The sequence below is a fragment of the Liolophura sinensis genome, chromosome 1 (assembly GCF_032854445.1).
Source record: "Liolophura sinensis isolate JHLJ2023 chromosome 1, CUHK_Ljap_v2, whole genome shotgun sequence".
Taxonomy (NCBI): Eukaryota; Metazoa; Mollusca; class Polyplacophora; order Chitonida; family Chitonidae; genus Liolophura; species Liolophura sinensis.
In genome coordinates, this window is record NC_088295.1 from 82,948,889 (window position 1) to 82,972,187 (window position 23,299).

Consider the following 23,299-nt stretch of genomic DNA (forward strand, 5'->3'; position numbering starts at 1 on the left):
TCATATGCAGTCTGGGGTGCTCTTCTGATCTTCCGTGGATGTTGACCAAGGAGACACAGTACTGATCGAGCCACTGTACCTAATAGATTAACCCCTACGTATCTGTCAACTACAACCGTATTTTAAGCATGCTTTTATCGATGCCGGGCTATGTGATCTGAAACTACATAAAAAAATTGCGAACTTTTAGTTATTTAATTATACTACATCAAAATGAACCTTAAAAAGTAAGATATGATACATTTTCTATGCTTTATTTTTATTTTGTTAAAAAGGCTATACCGGAGATTTTTGACGAAAAAAGTCCATATTCACTAATCATATTAAATTCTCTGTGTTTACCAAGAATAGCCCAATTTCTTGCTTTTCAGTAAATACTAGACCTCTACTATTCATAGTGATGAAAGAAATATACAGTTTTAAAAAGTTATTATGCGACAGCGTGATCATTTGTTTGGAACATTATCGCCAATTTTCAACCACGTGCACTGACGAGGTTGATATGCTGTGAAAGGTAATTATTTGAGATTTTTTTTACATTAATAGCAAACATTCTATTGGGTTTGCGTGGTCGATTTTGTTCCACAAATGGGACAGGTGGCTGTTCTTAATTTAATGATGTTTATAATAGTTGATCATCTGTTCATTAGAAACTTGATCTAGGACGGGTGAATGTTATAAAAAACTAAAACAGGCTTTCCAGATGTGCCTCGCTTTCTGGCCATATGCTGGTCCATTTTGTAATATTTAACTGCTGATGTGATATGAACGATGAGTTAACCTCAGCCCCATGGCCACATTCTGAAGTCGTGATAAACAGATGGGGGTAGGAAGTGAAGGCATGTGGATACACACGGGCTCAGGTTACCTCTCCCCTACCACTGCCAGTGTTTTCTTTACACCGTGGAAATCGCAGGCACGAACCGCACGCGTACATATGGGTACTCTCTAGGATTAGATGTACGAACAGCGACTGTTCTCACCGACATAGGTCAGTCGCGGAGAGAGTAAGCTGCACTCCACACCATTCAGCAAGTGCAACAGATATTTCTGTCGGTGCATCTGTTTCCAGTTTTCCCTCTGAAGCATGACGATAAATCAGCCAAGTCTATTTACGCACACCAAGGCACCATGACAAGTTTTTAGTCAACACTTAATTATGGAAAGTGAACGTTACAGGGTTACATACAGTACCCGTAAAGTAATTAACATATAGTAGGGATGAATTCTTTGATCCATCCAGGTATTCCTAGAGTACAGTAAAGAGTACACTGAATTTGATGAACTGAATATATATCAATGATGTATCCAGTTGACGAGATTTAGCGTTTTGTTAAGAGAAACTTGAGGACTATACAACGTCTTATACGAATACACCGATATATACTTAAATAAGATAGTGTAATTAATGGGCCTTAGTATTAAATGGGCGTTAGGCAAATGCTGTTCACATCTTTGCAGCGCGTACATTCATATGCTAGTACTTGTACTTAGTTAGGTTTGTTTTATAATCCCTGGCCTTATCATGTAAACTATTGAGTTATTTATTTAATTCATTTCATTGGTTTTGTAGGCCATACTCAAGAATATTTCACTTACACGACGGCGGCCAGTATTATGTTGGGAGGTAACCGGCCAGAACCCAGAGGAAACCCACGACTATCCGCAGGTTGATACCAGACCTTTCCTCGTAAGACCGGAGAGAAATTCAACATGAGCTGTTCAAATTATTGTACTGGATATGTAAAGATATGGTTTGTTATTACATGTATATTATTCATATGTGTACATGTATTTTGCATGTAGCGGTACAGGTTTGGAATGTAATGATCCTGCTATATTCTGTTTCATTTAGTTTGTGGTGATACGCGTAACTGACCAAAAGCAGACAATCTATGATAGCCAGTATCAGTGATTTAACAGATAGCACAGTATAAGCGACAGGTTAAAGGAGGAAGAATATAGTTGGTTTATTTGTTGGTCTAAACTTGGTCAAACAGTATTTGTTTTCACATTGACCTTGGATTGACCGGGGATTGTTGACTGTCATGTGTATGACGCGACTTATATGATCGCCTCAGCTTTCAATTTGGGGCAGGTATAGGCCTGCGATACAAGCATGTACCTTAATTTGAGTTCATATAATATTTGGCCAGCGTTCCATTGGTGTATTAGTGTTAGGACTCATGCCTATCTAATCTTAAAGTGTGTTGATGTAAGGTAGTATACACTGGTTATACAGCAAAGTAAGAAGACGTAGTAGAATTCTTTGCGCTTAACCGACCGCATGTAATTGTCATATACAACATCGTATGTATCAATTTAACTATTGCTCAGCTATACAGAAAATGCGATACATAGTATTCTTCAAGTTGGGAAAACGCTGGGCAGAAATGTTTAAATTCCGTCTTAAATGATTTTGATACTTTCGGTTTTACAACATGGCTAACATCGTTGCGGAATATACCTACATGTACTAGTCTTCTTGATGGGGAGGGAGTCGTTGAGGTAGGTGCATGGAATACTTTGCTGACTCATCCCACTTCCGGCGGTGACTATACACCGTATTTATGTTGTGATAAATATATCACCCCAATAGCTCTACAACGAGTTGAAATATTGAACAAACAAGTGAGGGCTCCAATGTCACCGTAGCTGTGTGTTTTAAAGGAAACTCCCCAAACAATCTCACGGTTTGTTCTCAGTAAAATTCTCGATCACCTGTCTACAAGACATGCTATCCTTTTTGTCGTCAGGTCAGTTTATGTCTTGGAACAGTCATTACTCGTGGGGATGAATTTCTGTGTCAGTGGGTTGATAGAACTTAACTTGATGTGCAAATATATAGTTTATAACTTTAATACTTCATCGTTTGTCTACTGTACGTGTCGTATAGAGATGCTGAATGAGATAGAGATAGAGAAGCAAAAGTAGGACATAATGTACTACTAAAAGAAATTCATTAACTCCCGTACACCGTGTACCCAGAGCATGGGGACCGGCCCGCATAGCACAGTTGGTAGAGCGTCCGATTCAGAAGCAGTAGATCCACGATCAGTCCTGGGTCGAGTCACATCTAAGATTTTAAAAGAGGAAGTTGTAACATCCTCGCTTGGCATTCAGCATGAAAGGGATAGTGCAACGACTGGTTGACCCGTATCAGTATAATGGCTCGGTCGGGGGGCGGCTAACTTGCCTCCTATAAATCGTCTCAGTGAAGCAGCACTAGATAAAAGAGCGGTGGAAATCCGTCCTGCAACAAGGAGGCACATTACATACACCTTGAGGATTCTTTCGTCGTCATATGACATGAAAATTGTTGAGTACGGCGTTACACCCCAAGCACACACTCACTCACTCAGTGCATGGGCTTAGTAGGCCTACTGTATGGCTAGCATATTTTTGTTACATGAAACACTTGCTTCCATTGTAACAGTGAACAAGTCGCTCAGTAGACAAGGAAATTGCGTTTCTTAAATCTGCTTTATAATGGATCCAGAGCAAAAAGCATCTCCGGCCTGGCCCCTTTTGCATTGATTTTATGTTATTGTATGATAAATGTGATGACAACACAGCATTTTGAGGAATTCTAGATCAATGACGTCTAATATAAACTGACGGCCAAGAGAAACTTTGCAAAGAGTTCAAATCAATTTAATTTGCCAAAGCAAAAAACAGATGACTGAAGTTTAATATATTGAAAAGATCAATGACTTTTGATATTGAAAGTCTTGAGTAAGAACGGACAAAGCAGCCCTCAAATCAATTTACAAGTGAACAACAGAGCAGGGGTAGAAAAATAGCCATTCCATCTTGGGGACATTGGGCAGAGTATACAAAAAGTTGCTTATTTTTAAAATCAGTCAATATCAAAACCAATCAATATCGCCTGTGGCCATCCCTTACTCGAATGCAAACGCCAGTTCTTGTGGGTTGGCTGAAGGTATGGCCGTTGTCTTACTTGACGACCCATGATATCCCAAACGTGTTCAATAGGGGACATATCTGGGGAACGTGTAAGCCACGGCAAGACGTTTACGTCGTTGGCGTCCAGAAAGCTGTATGAGGTCTGACGATGTCAGGACACCACGTTGCTGCTGTTGAAGAATAGCAGGACAACAGGACGTAGAAATTCATCCACGTAACGTTGAGCTGTTAGGCTCACGTAGATGATGACCAGTGGTGTCCGTTCCTCTCCACAAATCCGACCCAACATCATCACGCTGCCGCCACCAAACGGTACCACCTCGTGGACGCATGATGCAGCCGTTTACCTCTTCGTCTGCCATCGGCTCGGAACAGGCAGAAGCGACTTTCATCCGTGAAAACAACACGTTGCCAATCACGTCGCTGCCAACGGCGTACAACTCAAGCCCATTGCAACCTCTGGCAACGATGTTCGACCCTAATTCCGCCAGCTATGAGTCTCCTGGACACGGTCTGCTAACTGACCAAGGCATTGATTGACGATGACGTCACTGTCAGGAAGCAGTTCCTCAGGTGTAAGGTGCGCAGGTACACGTCTTCTCTGGGCGTAGTTACCCTGGACCTGCCTGTTCTTGGCCTGTCCGATGTCTGTCGTGTCTGTCTGTAACGTTGCATCAAGTTTGACACAGTTACACGAGAGCAGTCGAAAGTCCTTGCAATGTGAGTATGGGTGGCACCCATGAATACCATACCCAGGGCCCTCTCGCGTTGTCCTGGAGTCAATCGAAGCATTACTTTAGTTGTTTTTAGTCAGTGTGCAAGTCCAGCACACTGTGTGTAACGTTTTTACACGCTTATTGCATGTGTAGTTGCAGCCATCACGTCACGTGATTTTTCAATTTTTTTCGTTGCCTCAAACCAAATTCGTGTGGGCGTATATGACGCTTGTCGCACTTGGGAATATGCTTCGCACAATGTTTTCCTATAATAATTTGGTATTAATTTGCTGAAAAGCCTGGTTAAATTTAACTCACACAGTCTTAAAGTTTCTTTTGGCCGTCAGTTTATATTACAATTAACATCACTGCATTTTTCTTACCTAATTCTGCTTAAGCCATACTGGTATATAGGGGACGTGTAATTTATTATTATTTAAACATTTACATGAACAGCTAGAATAAAACCTTAACTGAGGTGAATTGACAAGAGGCCGTATGTGACCATTTTCCGGCTATCACACTGTTGTCGCTGCTCTGGTAATTTACTCTCTATGCTGTTCATCGATACTTATATGTATAAGTAATTATGTTAAACTTAACGGTCATGCTGTTGTTTAAGAAAAGTAGGGAAGCCAAAGTTTGTTTCGTAACTTTTTATTTGATTTATTTATTTGCTTGGTGTGTTACGCCATACTTAAGAGCATTTTACTTATACGATGGCAGCCAGCATTATAGTTGTAAGAAACCGTTTTCATAACTTTTAAAAGGTTAACAACTTATTCAGTGATATATATATATATGGTTTTACGCTAGATTCAAACGGGACCTTGGGGATAATTTGTTTTGTCAAATGTTTTGTCAGTAAATATTGACAAAACAGTCGTGTTATAAATGATTGTAAAAATCTGCCATGTCTGTCATGAAATGAAAAGGGTTTATGTGAAGACATGGTCGATGGAAACCGAAGAAGAGACAGTGTGTTCAGTAGAATGTTGTGAGTTTGATGTATGAGCTCTACTGGTGGTTCTATTTGTGATTAATTGTCGTCTTTGTGGGGTTATAGAGTAGATGGAAGTTTCTCAACATTTTGGCAGACGTTGGTAAATATATAGTCATATTGCGGGCATGATATCCGGTTGGATATTAGCCACGCGGTTTGGCTATATGGCCTTACATCATAACTTCAAGCGTTGGTGTATCCCATCCCACAAACCACACAACTGTGCAGTGACTATATATATACCTCTATGTACGGCGAGCAATCCACGTGGTACTTAGTTGTAAACGGTGAACAGTGTACAGAGATAAAGGCTGCTCGTGTCTGTGAAAGATACCAGCTACAATACAGCAATCTTTAAAGAAACTCAAGCACTGACGCTGAGTGGGTATTTCTGTTTTATGCAATATGTAAACCTTCACAGGCCACATTAGTACCTGTGACGAATCCCTAAAAATATAATTCCTACTTTTCTTTTAAATTTAAGCAAATCACGTTTATTTCATACATTTATCAGTTTCTTTTGTCTTGGTTCACTTCATATCCACTAAATTACCCATTGCCAAAACTCAAAAAATAATCTGTTAATTTTACCGGAAAGTCTTGTTTAAGTGATGCTAGAATGCATTCGTCTATAGTAGCAGATTGTTCCGTTTAATTTAACACACGTGGTCTATTAATTCATCATCACTCAGACAACAGACTTTCCGTTAAAATCAACAGATTAATTTTTTGAGTGATCGTCATTTTCGTTTGAGCAAATTATCCAAAATAACAAACAGGTCCCTTAACTGTCGACTGTCTGTGGCAGGTTCGCTTATCCCTGTTAAGTAGCCATTAATGTTGCTCAAATTGGGTTCAGCTAAGATGATTAGGAATATAGGCCTACATACAAAACACGTTCAGATCTATCAGTGGAAACAGGATACAGAAAATTTGTACAATGACCTTATACATCTCAGCACGATACATGAACTCTTTATTTCCAAGTTAGAACCCGTTTAGTTATTTAAACAACATACGGATGGCAAAATGGTTCGTTTCTAGAAGTACGCGTGTACATGTACGTGTGTCTGATACCCACAGCTCGTACACTGAGGGCTTTGTGTCAGTTTCTCTGGCACAGTTTCTGTATACACGCGCACCTTTCCTACAGTACACTATTGCGCAGTTAAAGAAGCTATTGCTAGCAGTTTAGAGAAAACAGATGCAAAGCTCGTTACCATGGTTACTTGGGTGCATCAGTTCATTGCAGGTCAGTGTACGCCACGAGCGCAGCATGTGTTACAGCCGGAGAAACGTCCGTATGATTTATCTCCCATACTAGCTGTATCGCGGAGCAACAGAATAAGTGACGTTTGGCACGGCATATTTTGGTTTCGTGTGATCTCTGCGCCAAGAGAAAAAGTTCTAGTCTGAATGACAGACTTTTCCTTAGCGTTGTGTGTCTGTAGTGCACTGTCTTGCGTATTTTGCTATAAGAGTTGTGTCCCTTCGTGCGTAAAATGGTGTCCTTTATAGCCGAGGTTGCTGGGCGCGTTCGCTGCGAAACTGTCCCTCAGTTGAGGTTGCTTTTAGAAGAACCGTGTAACTTCTGCCATGAAAGTTTCCAGTAGGGTAGAGGGTTGTAAAAATATGTGAACCGTGTGTTGTTTTCATCTGGTGAGGTTGTATGGACGATATACCAGCCTCATTCAGATCGAAGCCACGTCTAATGGCCGATATTTACTGTTGTTAAAAGTCACACCTATACATAGAAAGTCGGGCGGACCCGGTGGGGGTCGGCACTATCATCAACATTCTTACAGTTGGCTCAGAAAACAAACCCGGAACTGAGGTCTCTCTGTTGATGAAGCTGGGATTCACTATGGAATCGCCAGCGGACGATTTAGAGAATAGCATCTTAGGGTTGTGCTTATTAACTCGGATCTAGTTTCTCACAGCATCTCCGCCAAATCCTGATTCCACTGCGTGCAAATCTCACAGAGCTGTTCTTGTGCTTGGTTGCCATTACCACTACTGACTGCCAGGCTTACTAAAGGTAAGAGTGCTATACTACATATTCCATGTATAATATTGTATGATATTTTCTTTGATTTCTTTATTTAATTAATGTTCGCGTTAAAGGATATTCCTCTTAAATGATGGAAGGGGGGTTATAGATGAAGGTAACTGAACAGTCCAGATATAACCCTCACCCCTACTCCACCCTCACTTTAAGCTCATCGACAGGAACGTATCTGGCAAACTTTCTGATTTGAAAGTTGCATTCAAACCAGATCGTGCAGGTATAAAAACACACGGTATCTGTCGACACATGTTAAAACACACTCAAAGCTGAGTATTTTCTGTCTATGATAAATTCGGCAGAGATTTAAACCTTATAGTTAATTAAAGTAAGAATTAAACTTGTACCTATTGCGTGCTGTCGTATCCGTGGTTTAAGTGTTATCACGCTTATGTTACATATACTCCACCACCTTGCCCTTTTACATTTTAAATGCTGTCAGTTACGAAACAAAAAATGATACATGTACATCAACATATACATTGTAGGTATAACTTAAGCGTATATGTATAACTTGGTTAGCGCACCCTACCAGGTCATGTTAATTCATGACCAATTCGTGTAGGAGGTAACAACGCTCATAAATGTTGTGAGTTTGCCGGGTAGGTGAATTGAATAATCATTTCAAATCTGGCCAGCCCGTAGATACACAGATATGTAGTTCTTGATCGGAATTCGCCGCGTTTTCGTGGCACCTTGACATTAATTAACATGCCTTCATATAAATGATCCACCTCGGTTCATTTGGCTGAACACATCTATCTGGATTCCGTTAAAATATGGCCAAACACAACCCACAATGGTGTATCTTATGAAATATATTAATTTTGTGGAAGTATTCAGTCTGTTTATTTAGAAGAAACTTTCTCAGTGTTGACGAAGAAAGTTAAAAACATTGAGCAAATATTTTCAACTGATATGTGATGTATACATTTTAATTCATCAGTTGCTTAAACATTACAGAATAGGCTTTTTCTGATGTCTTTTCAACTTGAAGACGTCCTGCAGCAGCCACGAAGACTTACACTCGCGACGAAAATTTCACTACCACACAACGAATGTGTTAACCTAACGGACCGTCTGTATGACCAATATAAGACCCCCCGGGTTGACCGTAAAGCCATTACCAAAGCACATTTCATGTGTTACTATACCGCGTATGATCAAACCATTTCCCGGAAAAGATAATCCATAGAAACCAAAAATACGTTTCCGACAACAACCACTGTATTTTCTACTGACATTGATCTTTTGGTATAGGTCAGTCAGCTATCATGGCATTTATGTTGAATCTCGTTCTGTTTGACCGATATTGTTAACCGAAGTCAACACGTCATTGAACGATTGTTGCTTAACGCCGAATATGGCAAGGAAATGTATTTATTAGTAATATAGTGTACGAGCGGGTAATACAACTGGAATGTTATAGTATTGTACATCTGCACAGAGGGTAAGTAGGCGTGGGTGATATACATGTGGTAGGAAATACCAGACCAAACAATGACGTATAAATAGTCAAGTACTAGAGAGCGTTAGGGGCGAACGCCACATGGTGGAGTGCTCTTCGATCACAGCATCACTAACCGACTGTGTTCAGATTCATATTTTGTAGACCAGTGTACCTTTTCCACTCGACACCGCGGACTTTCTGGTCAGATGCTAGATAGGACATATATACTCACATGCCTTACAACTATCGCAAACTGGCTCAGTGAATAATTTGATAAGGGTTAATAAGTGTAATTATGGTGTGCATCTTTTTGTTAAACGTTAACTACATCACTTTTTCTTGTTGTAAATATCTAAGGTTTCACTATGTTAACTGCTCTCGGTCTTGAAAATCGTCATTCAGATTGTCGGATAACAGACCAACGGATATACTGAACATCTAACCAATCTATGTCAGTGTTAAACTGAAAAAGTTGTCATTTATATTTTTATGTTATTATATATTTATCTGATTACCTCATCATGTTCTTCACAAGAATTCTTCACTGATATGACGAAGGTCAAGATTATGAGTGACAGAAAGCCATTAGTACATGTAGTCAAGAATTCGTCTAAAACAACCCGTGTTACTATCTCAAGCTAGCGATTTATCTACATGCATGCCTATTTTTTCTAGTTATTCTGTATAATGGATAAAAATAGAGTTGTTGTACAAGCTCTAGCTTACAGCCTTAAAGGCTTATAGAATGCGATGTTTTGTTGGCAGGATATGATTTTGTGCCAACGGACTGAAACTGAGAAGCTCTCTCTCTCTCTTGAAAAGCTGTTCTGGTTTATGTATTATTCTGTAAACTGCATCTGCAACAACAGCCTTAGAGCATAAAATATAACATTTTGATGGATCTGATTTGATCCCATTTCCCTCACTCACCGAAGGAACATAGCATAGAACCAAGTAGACATTCCTGAGAACCCCTCAAAATAATGGTTACGTTCTTTACTCGAAAATCGTGGTGACGTGTGCTGAATTCCTTGGGATGCGCATGTGCCAAGGGCATGACAACCCCATGTCTTTTCCTGTGTGCGAAAAAAATCACTGCAACTAATTATAGCAAATCGGTGAGAAAATACCTCTCTAATACAACAACTAGCATCTAGCAGAGAGGGTCTGATTGGTAGCAGGCCCTGGCACGGAATCAAACGAGGGTGTGGACATTGTTAACTAATAAACACTTCAGTACGCCACACAACGGAGACAGGTAGAGCCGAAACTTTGTCGCTCTTCATGGTGAAGTCCATAAACATATTGTCCATTACTACTGAACGGGAGTAAGCTTTAGATCTATCTGGTAAGCACTACACGAAAGTTTCTAAAATAAGTTATGGGTAAAAGATCGCAGACAAGTCCTTTGCACAGATTCTCTGCTAGTTTTCTTGAAGAAGTTACTGGTTCTAAGACTTTGGCAATAAATATAAATTTTTGTTGTTGTAGGGACTGCTTGGCACCATACGCCCGCACAAGTGTTTACAGACGTTGAGGACGTACGCTGTGTGTTGATCAATCCAGGAAGCCGTCGAGGAATTCATGTGTGCCAGTGTTTCTCATGGAGTTACATCTGTTATCAATGGTGCTAACGGAGTTAATCCAATCAACGGCGAACCACCAGGGACGAACGTGCAAACAAACTTAGCAGAGCAAGGTGTTAGTAAGACTAAACCTATAGTTACCAAACCACAAAAACCTGCGGCTTCCGCAGTCACACAGTCAGCCAAAATGGGGAACCAACAAGGAGCCGAGAGTGGAAAAAATCAACATGGTTCTAAGAAGAAGGAAAAGAAGGACACGTCCCAAACTTCCAAGTCCAACTCCCCGACCAGTGAAGCCACGTCACATAAAAGTAAATCCCCCTCAGTGAAGAAAAAGTCTTCCCCAGCGTCTCCAAGTAAAAAAGTCTTCAAGAAGAAACAACCGTTTGTTAAACAGGATCCCAAGGAAGATGTTTCGAAAGCAAAAGAGGCCTTGGCTGCAGATCAGCAATACACACAAGACGTATTTACTGATGCCCGAGAAACAATGAACTGTACAGGACAAAATGACCAGGAAAAAAGTGAGAAAGCCATAGGGGATTCATCCTCGGACAACATTTCTTTTGAAAGCGTTAGTTGTGGAACACCTTTACGAGTAGCAACTCCACGTGTTCAAAGAGCACAGGCGAAGGTAGAGACCACTCAACTCACCCCAGCTAACCCGGTTGACAGTGTAGACGAACTTGGAAAATGCATAGAGAGGGCAATCATGGAACGGTTTTCGGATGATCCGTCTATTGCACTGGAAGGAGGCTCGCAGTCAGAAGTGACCTTTGGTGACGGGAAGGATTTACCGGTGGAGCATGAAAATGTATCAGAGCGCCATGAAGAAGGGGGAAAGACTATAGCTCCTCAAAGAAGCTGCAAAGCGTCAAATATTTCCAATGCTCCAGATTCGAGTCCAGCAACATTAGACGTGACTAAGCCTAGGGAAATATCCAAACCAATCCGCAAGATTAAAATCGAACCAGTGTGTGTAGAGCAAGGCGTTGGCGAAAAAAGCAAGTCAGATGCAACAAAGGACATTGAAAGGTATGTCGAAATAACATGTAAGGATGAATCCAATACCTCTGTTTCACACGATACAAACATTGTTACTCCTACTGCGGTGGAACGCGTTTCAATGAATAAAGATATATCCAAAGCCTCTGTTTCAGAAGATACAAACATTGTTACTCCCTCCGCAGTGGAAGACGTTGCAACCGATAAGAATAATTCCAGTGCCTGTGTCTCAAAAGATACAAACATTGTTGGTTCTTCCACGGCGGAACGCGTTGGTGCGGAATTCGTAACAAAAATCGCACAGTCCGATACAAAATATGTGGATAGTGAGAACTCCATGACAAAACCTGTGTTAGACGCAACGCGTCCATCACAGCCCACAGAAGACATAGAGATGTGTTCTACAAATAAGGCCCAGTCGAAAGGAATTTTCGAAAGAGATGTTGAGCCGGAGATTTATTTAAAGGAGATAACACCATCACCAGTATTAATGGAATCTTTAGAAGGAAAAGAAACGAAAGTTGCAGAATCAGTGAAACATAACATTGACGAAGTTTCTGTGAATTCTCCTGAAAAAGGCTCGCAAATCCTCCGTTCTGCTGTTGATGTGACACCAAGTGATGTTGTCTCTGATACAATTACGACCACTGACTTAAACAAGCCTCATTTGAGGGGTTCTGAGAAAAGTGACACCGAATCTTCAGATGTATCACCTGTCACTGATATTTCAGAGGACAGTCAGACTCCTTTATTTATATCAGAACCTGATATAATCAGAGCTGACGGGGATAAAATCACTGACACTGTCCATGGGAACTCTGAAAGCATCGGCAAAGAAAGCGTTGTGACAGAAGCTAGAGCCGTTTCGTGTTCCGATAAGCAAGAAGCCGTGAAGCCGCGGAGTCTTCCCGCCAGAAGATGGCCCTCTGCAGACACCTCTTCAGCGATAGAGCCATCAGGCCGATCAATGACTCTTGCTGAGAAAAGGCAACATAGATTAACAGATCCACTCGTAGATACTTTATTACTCCTGATTAAACAAACTATGGAGTCTGATGACATTGACAGTCAAATTTCAGCCAAGACAACTGCATCTAAAATAGTCCTTTCTAAGACAGGAAATATTCCTGATGTACCAAAACGTCCACAAGTACCATCTCAAGGTAACCCAGATGAGAAGAGGCTATGCGTAACTGAGGATGCGAAAGGCGGTGAAGACGCGGATAAGACTTTAACCCCTGAAGATATGGTTGAAATTGAGAGATTGAAGCAGCAGGCAATGGCTGTCGAAGAATCGGAAGAAATTGGCGGAATGAATGACGATACATTAACGCAAAAAGACCTGGCAGAATTTGATCGGCTTAAAAAGGAAATGTCAAAAGATGCCAAAGACAGCGAAAACTTCCCGTTACATGTAGAAGATCGCTTTGAACTGTCCTCAGGAGAGACGACAGAGGATTCTGTCATTGAGAAACCAGTTCAAAAAGCACCTGATCTGGAGACAACTAAAGAAGAGAAAGTGCTAGAATCACAGGCAATGCCAGGGGCGACTTCCTTCTGGGAAGAAACACAGCCAGAAAAAGTCGTCAATTCGCCAGAAATTCGCATCGAGCCAAAATCAGAAAGTCCTGTGGTTCGCAAACGGTCACTAACTGAAGAGGAAATCAGGAGAGAGATACGCAAGTTCATGATCCCTGAAATGAAAGAGTCTTTACCTAATGGTGGATCAATGAAACAAATGTTACATGATTTACACGACATCACCCCAACATCTGAGTTCTATCCATCCATGGATGACCGCGACAGCACGGATTCTCCAGAGCCGGGAAACAGCTCTGGTGTGAGGTCCCGAACATCCATTACTTCCTCAGAGCTGGACATATCCGAGCAGCGCGATGACATGAGCACGGGTACAGACAGCATGTACGCTGACGACGAAGACGACTCTTCTTCCGAAGTGCTCTTCTGTAAGACCTACACCGAGCCTGTGCGAGGCGCAGAGGTTTTGGTGAGCTGTACTGTCGTGAACAGTGCCCTGAAAGAGGGTAACAGCAGCAGTGATGAGTTCTGGGCGGAGAACTCCGCGGCTGAGGACGCTTACCAACAGGTCGAGTTCGCCGCGGCCGCAGTTAACCACCATTTTACCCACGCCAGGTCTCAGATGCAGGACATTCAGCATCATCTCCAAGCTCTGAAGTACCAGATGCGAGACATGGAAAAACAGGTGGTTAAGACAAATACACAACCCACAGATGAGTTTGCTTTCGACGGCCCGGAACGTCGCGCTGTAACAGACTAGGGTGCCGAATATCTCAGCATCCGTTATGTCTACAGTAACAGTTTAAAGACTTCCTCATGTGGAACTATTGAGATGTTACCGCACAATAATATTTTTCATACCTCAAAAGACTTCGTTTGGAATGAAATTTTCCCCTGATTTTCAAAATGTGATTTACCTTTTTCTGGCTGTACAAATTTCAACTTTGAGAACTAATTTCCTCTGTACCGATCTAAATGTATATTTTTGCATTTTCGAATGTTTCCAACGGGTTGTTTATGAAAGCCGCTAAGGCCATTATCGCACCATCGTTCCAACGTTATGTCGCCGGACGATAGTACGAAACAATGGCATGACGGGAAGGCCCAATGGTTCGAAACAATTGTATAGACACGATTGCACGACGGCACGAAGCGATGATACAATAGTACGAAACAGTTGTCATCTTAGCTTCGACCCATACCCTCGTCGCTTCATACGTTTGTCTTTTGATAATGCGATGGTACGATGATACTTTGATGTTCTAAACCGGTTTCCATAAACTGTAATTATCATAAACAAATCCATTGTTACAGTTCGTGCAGAAGTGTCCTGTAGCTTTTTTTTTAGTTGCCTCAACAGAATTCTACAGGAGAAAAGAGCAAATACTGGCTCTATGTCTCGTGAACAGCATTTGGGCTCTTAACTTCAAGGGTTTCTTTTTTCAGATTAAGTGTAATTCGCCATTCTAGACACAAGTCTTGTGACGATCGCTGCATTTATTCAGCGTGTAACATTTTAGAAATATAACTTTGAGATTTAGGCTGATTACAGGATCAAACGTATAAATGTTTATTTGTTTCATTTTGGACGTTTTAAACAAGTTGACGATGTACTAAATATGGAAAGTTTGTTTGGCATGCTTCAAGCCTTTAGACCTACACACATTTGCTTAAACATGGCTTTCACTTCATATGCTGCCACATCCATAAAACTTCTAGCAAATTCTCAATCTACATAATTTTCTTATTAAAACAGAGACGTCGACAACACCGCGCCAGTGCAATTAATTGAATCCATAAACAAGACATTAGGTGACATATTGATGAGACGTGCAGTCAGAATGGGCCACATAACATCCAACACCGTTCATCGCTATATACTCGTTTACCTTCTGTACATGAGTCAGGGTTTAGGTATTCAGGAGAACATAATGGCGCACACATATTCAATAATAAATAATGAACAAACCTAATTCATTGTATGACTACTAAACAAAATTAAGCTTGATCTTTGGGTTGTACTTTAAAGTGACATGGTCCTCCAAATATTGGGTATATTTGAGCTATTACAGAGTGACATGAGTATCGCGTATTTTTCTCAAGAAATAAAAGACAAGCTTTTCGTCAATCCCCTTACCACCACCACCCCATGCTCAGCATTGTACGTTAAGTGAATGTTTAGAAATAACAAAAAAAATGAAAGTTGAAAACTCCATCAGAATATTTAAATGAGGCGCTGTCAGTTCAGTGGACAGCGCTCGGTAAACTTTATATGTAAACAAACTTAGCTGATTACACGCGTGAAAGAATGACTTAAGGCTCGTGACATGATCGGCCAAAAATGGCCGTAAAAAGGAGCTCGACAGGTTGACAAGCAACTCTAGATTTGTAATTGGTGGTCAATTTGAACGGTGAACTCCACTTAAGAACGAAAAGGGTCTAACGAAGATGTCGTAAAACTACTGCTTGATTGGTGGATGCAGGGGGTGTTAAACTTCGAACAGACCAAAGTTTCTGACTTTTAAGTTTACTGACAAGATTATTCGTAACGCTTTCAATGAGTTCGTCGACTGATCGAAAGTCAGTATAGTATGGAACTTTTCGAACGCTGCGCATATGTGACGGGCCCTTCCGGTCGAATATTAATGAGGCAAAATGGCTTGCCCTCTTTGTGTTGAATTCGGATAACTGCAGGATTTCTCCGGGCTTGTGCAAGCTACATACTCAATAAATATTTTTTATTTTAACCTGAGTGATTTAGTTTTTGAACAAACTTTAAAACTTTGTTAAGACATTGCACTCAGAATTTGCGTAAAAATTCAAATTTTGCTCGACCATGTCACTTTAAGGTTTATTAAAGCAATCTGTACGTTTACGAATGGTCTTGAAAGACAAACGGGTAATTTCGGCTTAACATCAAGATTCAGTACGTCTGAACCTTCTGCAGAGCTGCCCATATGTCGTGCTTGTGTCCCTTGTACCATCCAGTGTTAAAAGAAAAGTCATTCCCCGATCTAGTTCCAAATCTGCCTTAAGTCACACTTCACATGGAATCAATTCATGTCCTCTTCGTTCCATACCTCATGCAAACCTGACGCGTAATTAAGTTGTTTAGAATTACACTGTACGTGTTTACTGGGATCGTACGTAGAGTAGAGTGTATCCCAGAGCGTAATTGTATTAGTGACAGTGTTGAGCGAACGTTTCACCGTGCCTTTAGTGTGACTGTATCCTGTTAGAAATTGATATAGATTTGATACATTAATATATTGATATGGATGGAATTAAAAACACTTTACTTCAACTCTTCCGCAGTTGTCTTCATAAATTAACCAGTAACCAAATACAGATGAAAACACTAACAGCTCATTTATGCGTGCATTTCGATTTAGACTCGTAAATTGCTAAGAAAAGTACTGATGAAAAAGACAGCCCTTATGAACCTTGTATAAAAGAGAGCATGGCTTCAATAGAAGGATAATATACCTTGCTCGTACATAGGCTTTTGGATCAATGTTGCTCCGAACTTCTGATCGTCTTATTGCCATCTCGGACATCTCCCAATAGAATTTGGTTTTGTTTCTTTGTTATTGGACTTTTCATATAATGCACATTGCGATGATGTCAAATATTTTGTTTTCACCCCTCTATGATATGGAAGGCTGGGAAATGATGCGATAGAATCCGTGTGCACCGGAGTTAGCCGGCATGTGGTAGCATTACTATCCCGTTCCAGAATGATGCGACAATTATGTGTGTTCTGGTACGCGCGATGAAATTGTGATGGAATTTATTTTTGAGTTTGATTCATGTTTTACGCTGTATCCAGCAAGGCTTCACTTATACGACGGCGGACAACCTTATGGTTGGAGGGAACCGGGCAGAGCCCGGTCGAAACCGCAGGTTGCTCGTTTCAGATGTGGGGAACCATTTCCCGGTTTCACTATGTGTGTCATTGTACAAGGGGAAATAGTTTGGTCTTTTAATTAGGACTTCGGCCATCATTTCAGCAATCTGGCGACGGTGTCTAAATTTGGCGACGGTGCCGTACCTAATACCGATACATTTATCGTGCTGCTATACAGAAATGCCTTGTCGAAGACACCAGACACGATGCGCCATCCAGTTACAGTATACTTCTGTAGATCGACCAGAACAATCCAGTTTTCCCCTTACTGAGCACCAAGTACCAAGATGCGAATATGGTCAGTCTGGGGACTTAACCCTGGGTCCTTGCTACTCGGAGGTCAAGGAGGAATAGTGTGATAGGGTACCGGTAAGGCGTCGTGCCTCCGTGAATTTATGTTTACCGCACAAGAGTTGTCTACCGCTCGTGACACCAACCGGGAGTATAGTGGATACAGAGAAATCTTGACATTTTCCTGCGTAAGGCCAGGACTGAAGCAACACCATATTTGTCAGACCTATTGAAAAAAGCAGTTTCTTGAGAATTTGTCGTCTTGAGAATTTATCGTTCAATGAAGGGTATTATGAATGGCTGATATATATCATGTCGCACTTTCAAACAGATATGAGTAAATGAATAGATGAGCTATCTCGTCAGACGATTATACTGTTCTGTCTCAAGCATAAGCCCTTCTTGGGGCACTATAGCTCATACGCAGGAATTATAAAGACTGGATTAGGGCGTTAAACCAGTCGTATTTATTTCTTGCCCTTCTCCACACTCCTGCCATGTTTTTGGAATAAACGTTCAAAAAACTGACGATGGTCGAGGTTAATCATACAGTCATTTGGATTTGTGCGAGTTACTTTCTTTAGTTCAAAAAAAGTGTGATAGCTGTGATAGCCACTGCATTGGTCAACTACTGCATGTTTGTGATGCATTAATAATATAGATATTGTTGCAGTTCTGTGTGAACGCCTTGGAGTCCTCCTGAATGACATAACACATAGCTTGGAGGTATCGGATGGACCAACAACGTGTGATTTGCCTGCAGTAGTTATCGCCCCTGTATGAAATCAGTCCGATAGAACGACTGTAATATCAGGGTAGCGATCTCATTCGAGGTTTATCTGAGGCGTTGACGCAACTATATATTCCTCTTATTTACTAAGACAGACTTTACAGGGTCAATGTTTATTCTGCCTGTTCTAATTCATTCTGAAATTGTATGGTGATGGCTTATAGCCTTGTGGCCGTGACAGTCGTATTTCTAATCGAGTTCCTTTGTGATTCACAGCCGTCGTAGCATCCTTCTCCCTCCAAGTTAGGCAATAATTGATGTCGCATGGATGTAAGAAATGCAGCTAAACACACAAACACTAAAGTCCCAAAACATGTTTCACTGGATATGAATGCTGTGATCTTTTCTTTGCTTTCTGGACCAATAATTCATATTTTTAAGCTGCCTGGTGGATACGTTATTGTGCAGTGGATGAACGATGGCTAGTTAATTTGATGGTTGATTGGTTTGTTGACTGTTTTCCTGGCTCCTGGACTGATTGCAACATTGGCTGATTTGTTTAGCTATAGGCGCACTTTGGCCTGGACACATATGAGCCCCAGATGCCTCTGTGGCTCAGTTGTTAACGGGTTAGCGCGCTAGCGCAGGGTAATGACCCAGGACTCAATGCGGTAGCTGTGAGTTCAAGTTCAGCTAATGTCGGCTTCCTCGCGGGCCATAAGTGGGAAGGTCTGCAAACAACCTGCGGATGATCGTGGGTTTTCCCGGGGCTTGACGTGGTTTCCTCCAACCATAATGCTGGCCGCCATTGTATAAATGAAATATTCTTGAGTACGGCGTAATACACCAATCAAATAAATACATAAATAAACATATCAGGCCCTTAATTATGTAGTCTTTCTGTGGCTTGTTTTACTGTTCCCTAGTTTGCATATTCTGATGTTTAAGTTTCGTTCTTCATTTTTTTACTGTACCTTAATACTCAAACGATTTTCAGTTGCTCACCTTACCCCACATCACACAGGCAAGCATGTCAGCTTGGAGGTTTGTCAGAGAATTGTGGATGAAGCGGGCTGGCTGAGTGACTTGTATGGTATAACCAAGGAGCGTTGATGGGCGTTAGATGGGCTCTCCTGGGACCTCCATCTGACAGCTCTACAAATTAACCCTTATGTTCCATACATAGACTGGGTCAGTCCGTCCGCCATGGAACCTGCTTGATGGAGAAATCCGTGTGACGTCAACGATGAATAAAACAGCTTCCGTTTCAAGAGTTGACAGTGAGAATTACCGGCTGGCTGTGGACGCTGATGTTTTATCGCTGGTTTAAGCTACCTAATCCATCAGTCCTAGCCCCGGGACTTGCTACCCCCTCAACGTTGATTACACGCTGCATTTAGCTATTCCAGTCTCTGCTCGCCCTCACTACACACGAGTTTGTAAAACCCGCCTTCACCCGCGCAAAATATATACCGGGCAGACATATAGCCACGGGAACGGAAACTTTGTATTCCTCATCCGCCCTCAGCGCAGTTTAGCTATACTGGCCCCATATCCAGATTCTGTTGTTTGCTCTTTGCTTCTCCAAAACACCAGGTTGTCTTTGATCACTGATGTATTTTTCCTCCAGACATAGTTTCAAGTCATCCATCAGGTGTTGACACATTATGTAGCCTGCAATTGTTCACTTTGTTTTGACCCTCGATCGTTGCACGATAGAAAACTCAAGTCCAGTACCTCATTCCTTTACACGCCCCTTAAACCTCTGATCTTTTTTTCATCACTCTTGTTTCTAAAAGAGCTTCAAAAAGGTAATGTGTGTTGCGAGGCCGGGGACATTTTTTTATCCTTCTCTGTACCATGCTTATTAGTACTGAATGAATGTTTTCAGACACCAGGGGTATTCTACGTGTAGACTTGCTCGACAATATGACACGCAGGGTGAGATTCCAAATCAATTTTCAATCATCAGTATCGATCATAAAGATTAGCTTTAGTATAAACAGCTTAAACTTACCTTGCGCTCGGGTGGGGCAAGGCATCTCATTCAACATATTGTCTTGTTGACCAAAATTGATAACAAAAGCATGTCTCGATCTATACCATAGGGTCACAAATGCACACGCTGTCAGGATTTGACGTCATGTTGACGCCTACAGAGAATATTTGGACTTAACTTATAAAGTGATATAGTGCATATAAGATGAAAAAGGAACCGAATATTTACTATGTCAAACAAACGTCAACTGCTGTTTTAGTTGTGTTCATTTTTCCCCCAAAAATATGCTTTTTTTACAAGTTTTTGAGAACTTGGCCATACAAGAACTTAGTGTGAATGGATATTTCCTAAACCCAGTGTGATGAAGCAAGTATTACTAAACTCAGCTGTGCAGTGGATTCACTTTCCTGCGAAAAAACATTTATAACTCGCTGTTTTGCATTAGTTTCACAGATAAAATCTTTTTAGGTTAGTTTTTATTTAGTCGATCATAATTTAAAGTAAATCATGTTTAAGATTTTTTGTTTGTTTTGTTCACAATCACTCACGCGGATATATTTAAGTCCTGGAAAAACCAACCTCCGAATTCGAGCTGAGAGATCATTATGAAACAAGGTTATTATTAAATGTTATAAATATGGAATAACCTGAGGAAGCCACAAACTGATATAATGGGTATTTTAGGTGATCGTACTCTCTATACGTTTCATGCATGCGATCAAGCCTGCGCTAATTCGACGTACACACCATGATCTGTACGGTGTCCCTGCCATCGCTTTGTTGTCACAGGTTTGTGTGTGGCCATCGTTGTGTGGATATGAGCCATTCCCGATGCTCACCCGATAACAGCTCTAATTTTACTAATGGCCAGCCAAACGCAGTTTTAATTATTGCCCGTCGGGTTAGACATTGACATGAAAAGATGATGTCTATTTGTGGAAAACAATCGGTTAAATGACACTCAACTGAAACATTCTCGTTTCTAGGTGACGCCGAAAAGATCATGTCAACAGCTTTCTCGGGCGATGAGCATTGTTTACTGAAATTCAGCCGATTGTCCTAAACAATTGCTATTGTTAGGTTGTTGTTGTTGTCGTCAACGGTTGCTGTTGTCATTAACGGTTTCTTTTCACTTGCCAGCCGGAAGTGTAAATGTGTGTATGAATGACACATCTCACAAATGTATGCTTAATCCAAAAATGTAGTTTAGAGTTTTAACTTTAAACAACTTTAAACAATAGAAAACAACTGACTTTTACTTTCCAATACCCCAACGGTTAGGAGACTGAGCTAGGCGCTGGAATGTAAAGTCATCGTGTTATTTGTGCCTACGTCATCTTGGCACATTCTGTAATGGCAGAATCTGTAGCAATCGCAAATGATATGAAAAGGAAAAAGAAAACGGCTTCGTTTAATAGAGGTTGAAAAAATGGTAATCCTCTAGTGACAAAAACACGGGCTAAGGGACAACCCTAAGAGTGAGGGAATGCATAAGAATAGTATTGCTGAATTTAACACACCTATAAGCCTAAGTGTTGTTTTGTCGTTTTTACGTCGTTACGGTATCCATAAGAGTCGTCACGGTAACACATGCCATTCTGGCTGTAGTGCGTATCCAATTATTACATGCCATAAGAGTTTTGCATGTTTACTTCTCGTGGTCAAGAAAAGACGTTATACCTAGCGACAGCAATATATACGCCTACACACATTTACACATGTTGCTTTGTTTTTGGTAACCTGGCAGTTATATTAACAGTTCTGGGAAATATCGAAGTGTTGACATTTCTGACATTTTTTTTTTTTGGCGTCTTACTCTGGAGAACATGTTGTAGAGGCATGTCGTGGTTCACTCCATACCTTGTCATACGATCAGAAACTAGATGGAAATTGGCCAAAATTTCTGCAAAATACTCGCATTTTGTTGTACTGAATCGTCCACATGTATGCTATACAGCGTCTCCTTGGACTGAGAAGCCTCTTAAAAATCGTATTGATGTCATATTTTAATTTAAATAAGATGTGGGTTGTTTACTGAGGTTGATGTGAATTTAATCTGAATTTACAGCCCAAGTGAATTAAAAAAGTATGCTGGTTACAAACCCACGACTATCATTATATTGAATTTTAACATGTAGCGCGAGTGCTATAATATATATCGGCGTGAAAGGAACAGTTCGATAAAGTGAGGATATCATATCAAGTGCAGAGGCTAGAAGGCATATACAACTCAGGCTGTGAGCATTTAGGCCTCTAATAGACATATACCATTGACGGTTGGACGATGAGTTTATAGGGGCACTTATTTTCATTTCAACAGATAAAAATAACTGCCCTCCACTGATCCTGTGTTATAAAGAAAGTAGAATGCTACCCTAAACAGGTAGCTATCAGCATTCAGCAATTACAGTGTTTTCCTGTCATTGAAAATGGCGATAGCCCGTGAAAAATTCTGTGATAGTTGTGGCTGTATATAGAGCTACATGTAGCCGTACTTGATAACTGATTCTGAACGACTTACATTATCTGTCCCCATTATGACGTCACTGGGCGAAAGTCATATATGCGTGTTGATGAGGTTTGTGAGCATCAAAAACTTCTCAGGAAATATAAAAACTTGAACAACATACTTTTATCTTATGGACAGTAGATATATTCACTTCTGAGCTTGGAAAGCCTAAGAAAATTCACTGATGAAGATATTGAAAGGAAAGAGCAAAAAATAGAAGGCACTATATATACCCTTGGGACGATTTACTGAATCTTGAATGAAGTGTTTAATGTTCATGGATCCACAGAACGATGGCAAGTTTAGAGGGTGAGATGATGATGATGAGCATGGAGCCGAAATCAGACCATGACAAGACTGGATTGCATGTTGGATGCACAGACATATCTGATTAACATTGACAAATACATGTCCGATGGCAAGTCATTTTGAATTAGAACATGTACTACATTCATTCAGCATCTCTCCAGACTGGCGACGTAAAGCTCCAGTATTCCTCTATTTGTTCAGTTGGAGGGAATATTTGTCGTATTGTTCTAGTGGTCGCGTGCACGAGGTATCTCAGGTTACAACAA

At 40.9% G+C, this 23,299-nt stretch overlaps 1 protein-coding gene across 2 annotated transcripts; it reads left to right on the forward strand.

Moving 5' to 3' along the window:
- Nucleotides 1-7,218: 7,218 nt before the first annotated feature.
- Nucleotides 7,219-16,592, forward strand: LOC135461825 (uncharacterized). Of its 2 annotated transcripts, none has more exons than XM_064739070.1 (2): nucleotides 7,219-7,684; nucleotides 10,653-16,592. In XM_064739070.1, exon 2 carries the CDS (start codon nucleotides 10,746-10,748, stop codon nucleotides 14,046-14,048), a length of 3,303 nt encoding a protein of 1,100 aa, XP_064595140.1. In that variant the 5' UTR covers nucleotides 7,219-7,684; nucleotides 10,653-10,745; the 3' UTR covers nucleotides 14,049-16,592. The 2 variants fall into 2 exon arrangements, with proteins under 2 accessions (XP_064595140.1, XP_064595142.1); XM_064739072.1 differs by lacking the exon at nucleotides 7,219-7,684 and adding an exon at nucleotides 10,415-10,509.
- Nucleotides 16,593-23,299: the final 6,707 nt, after the last annotated feature.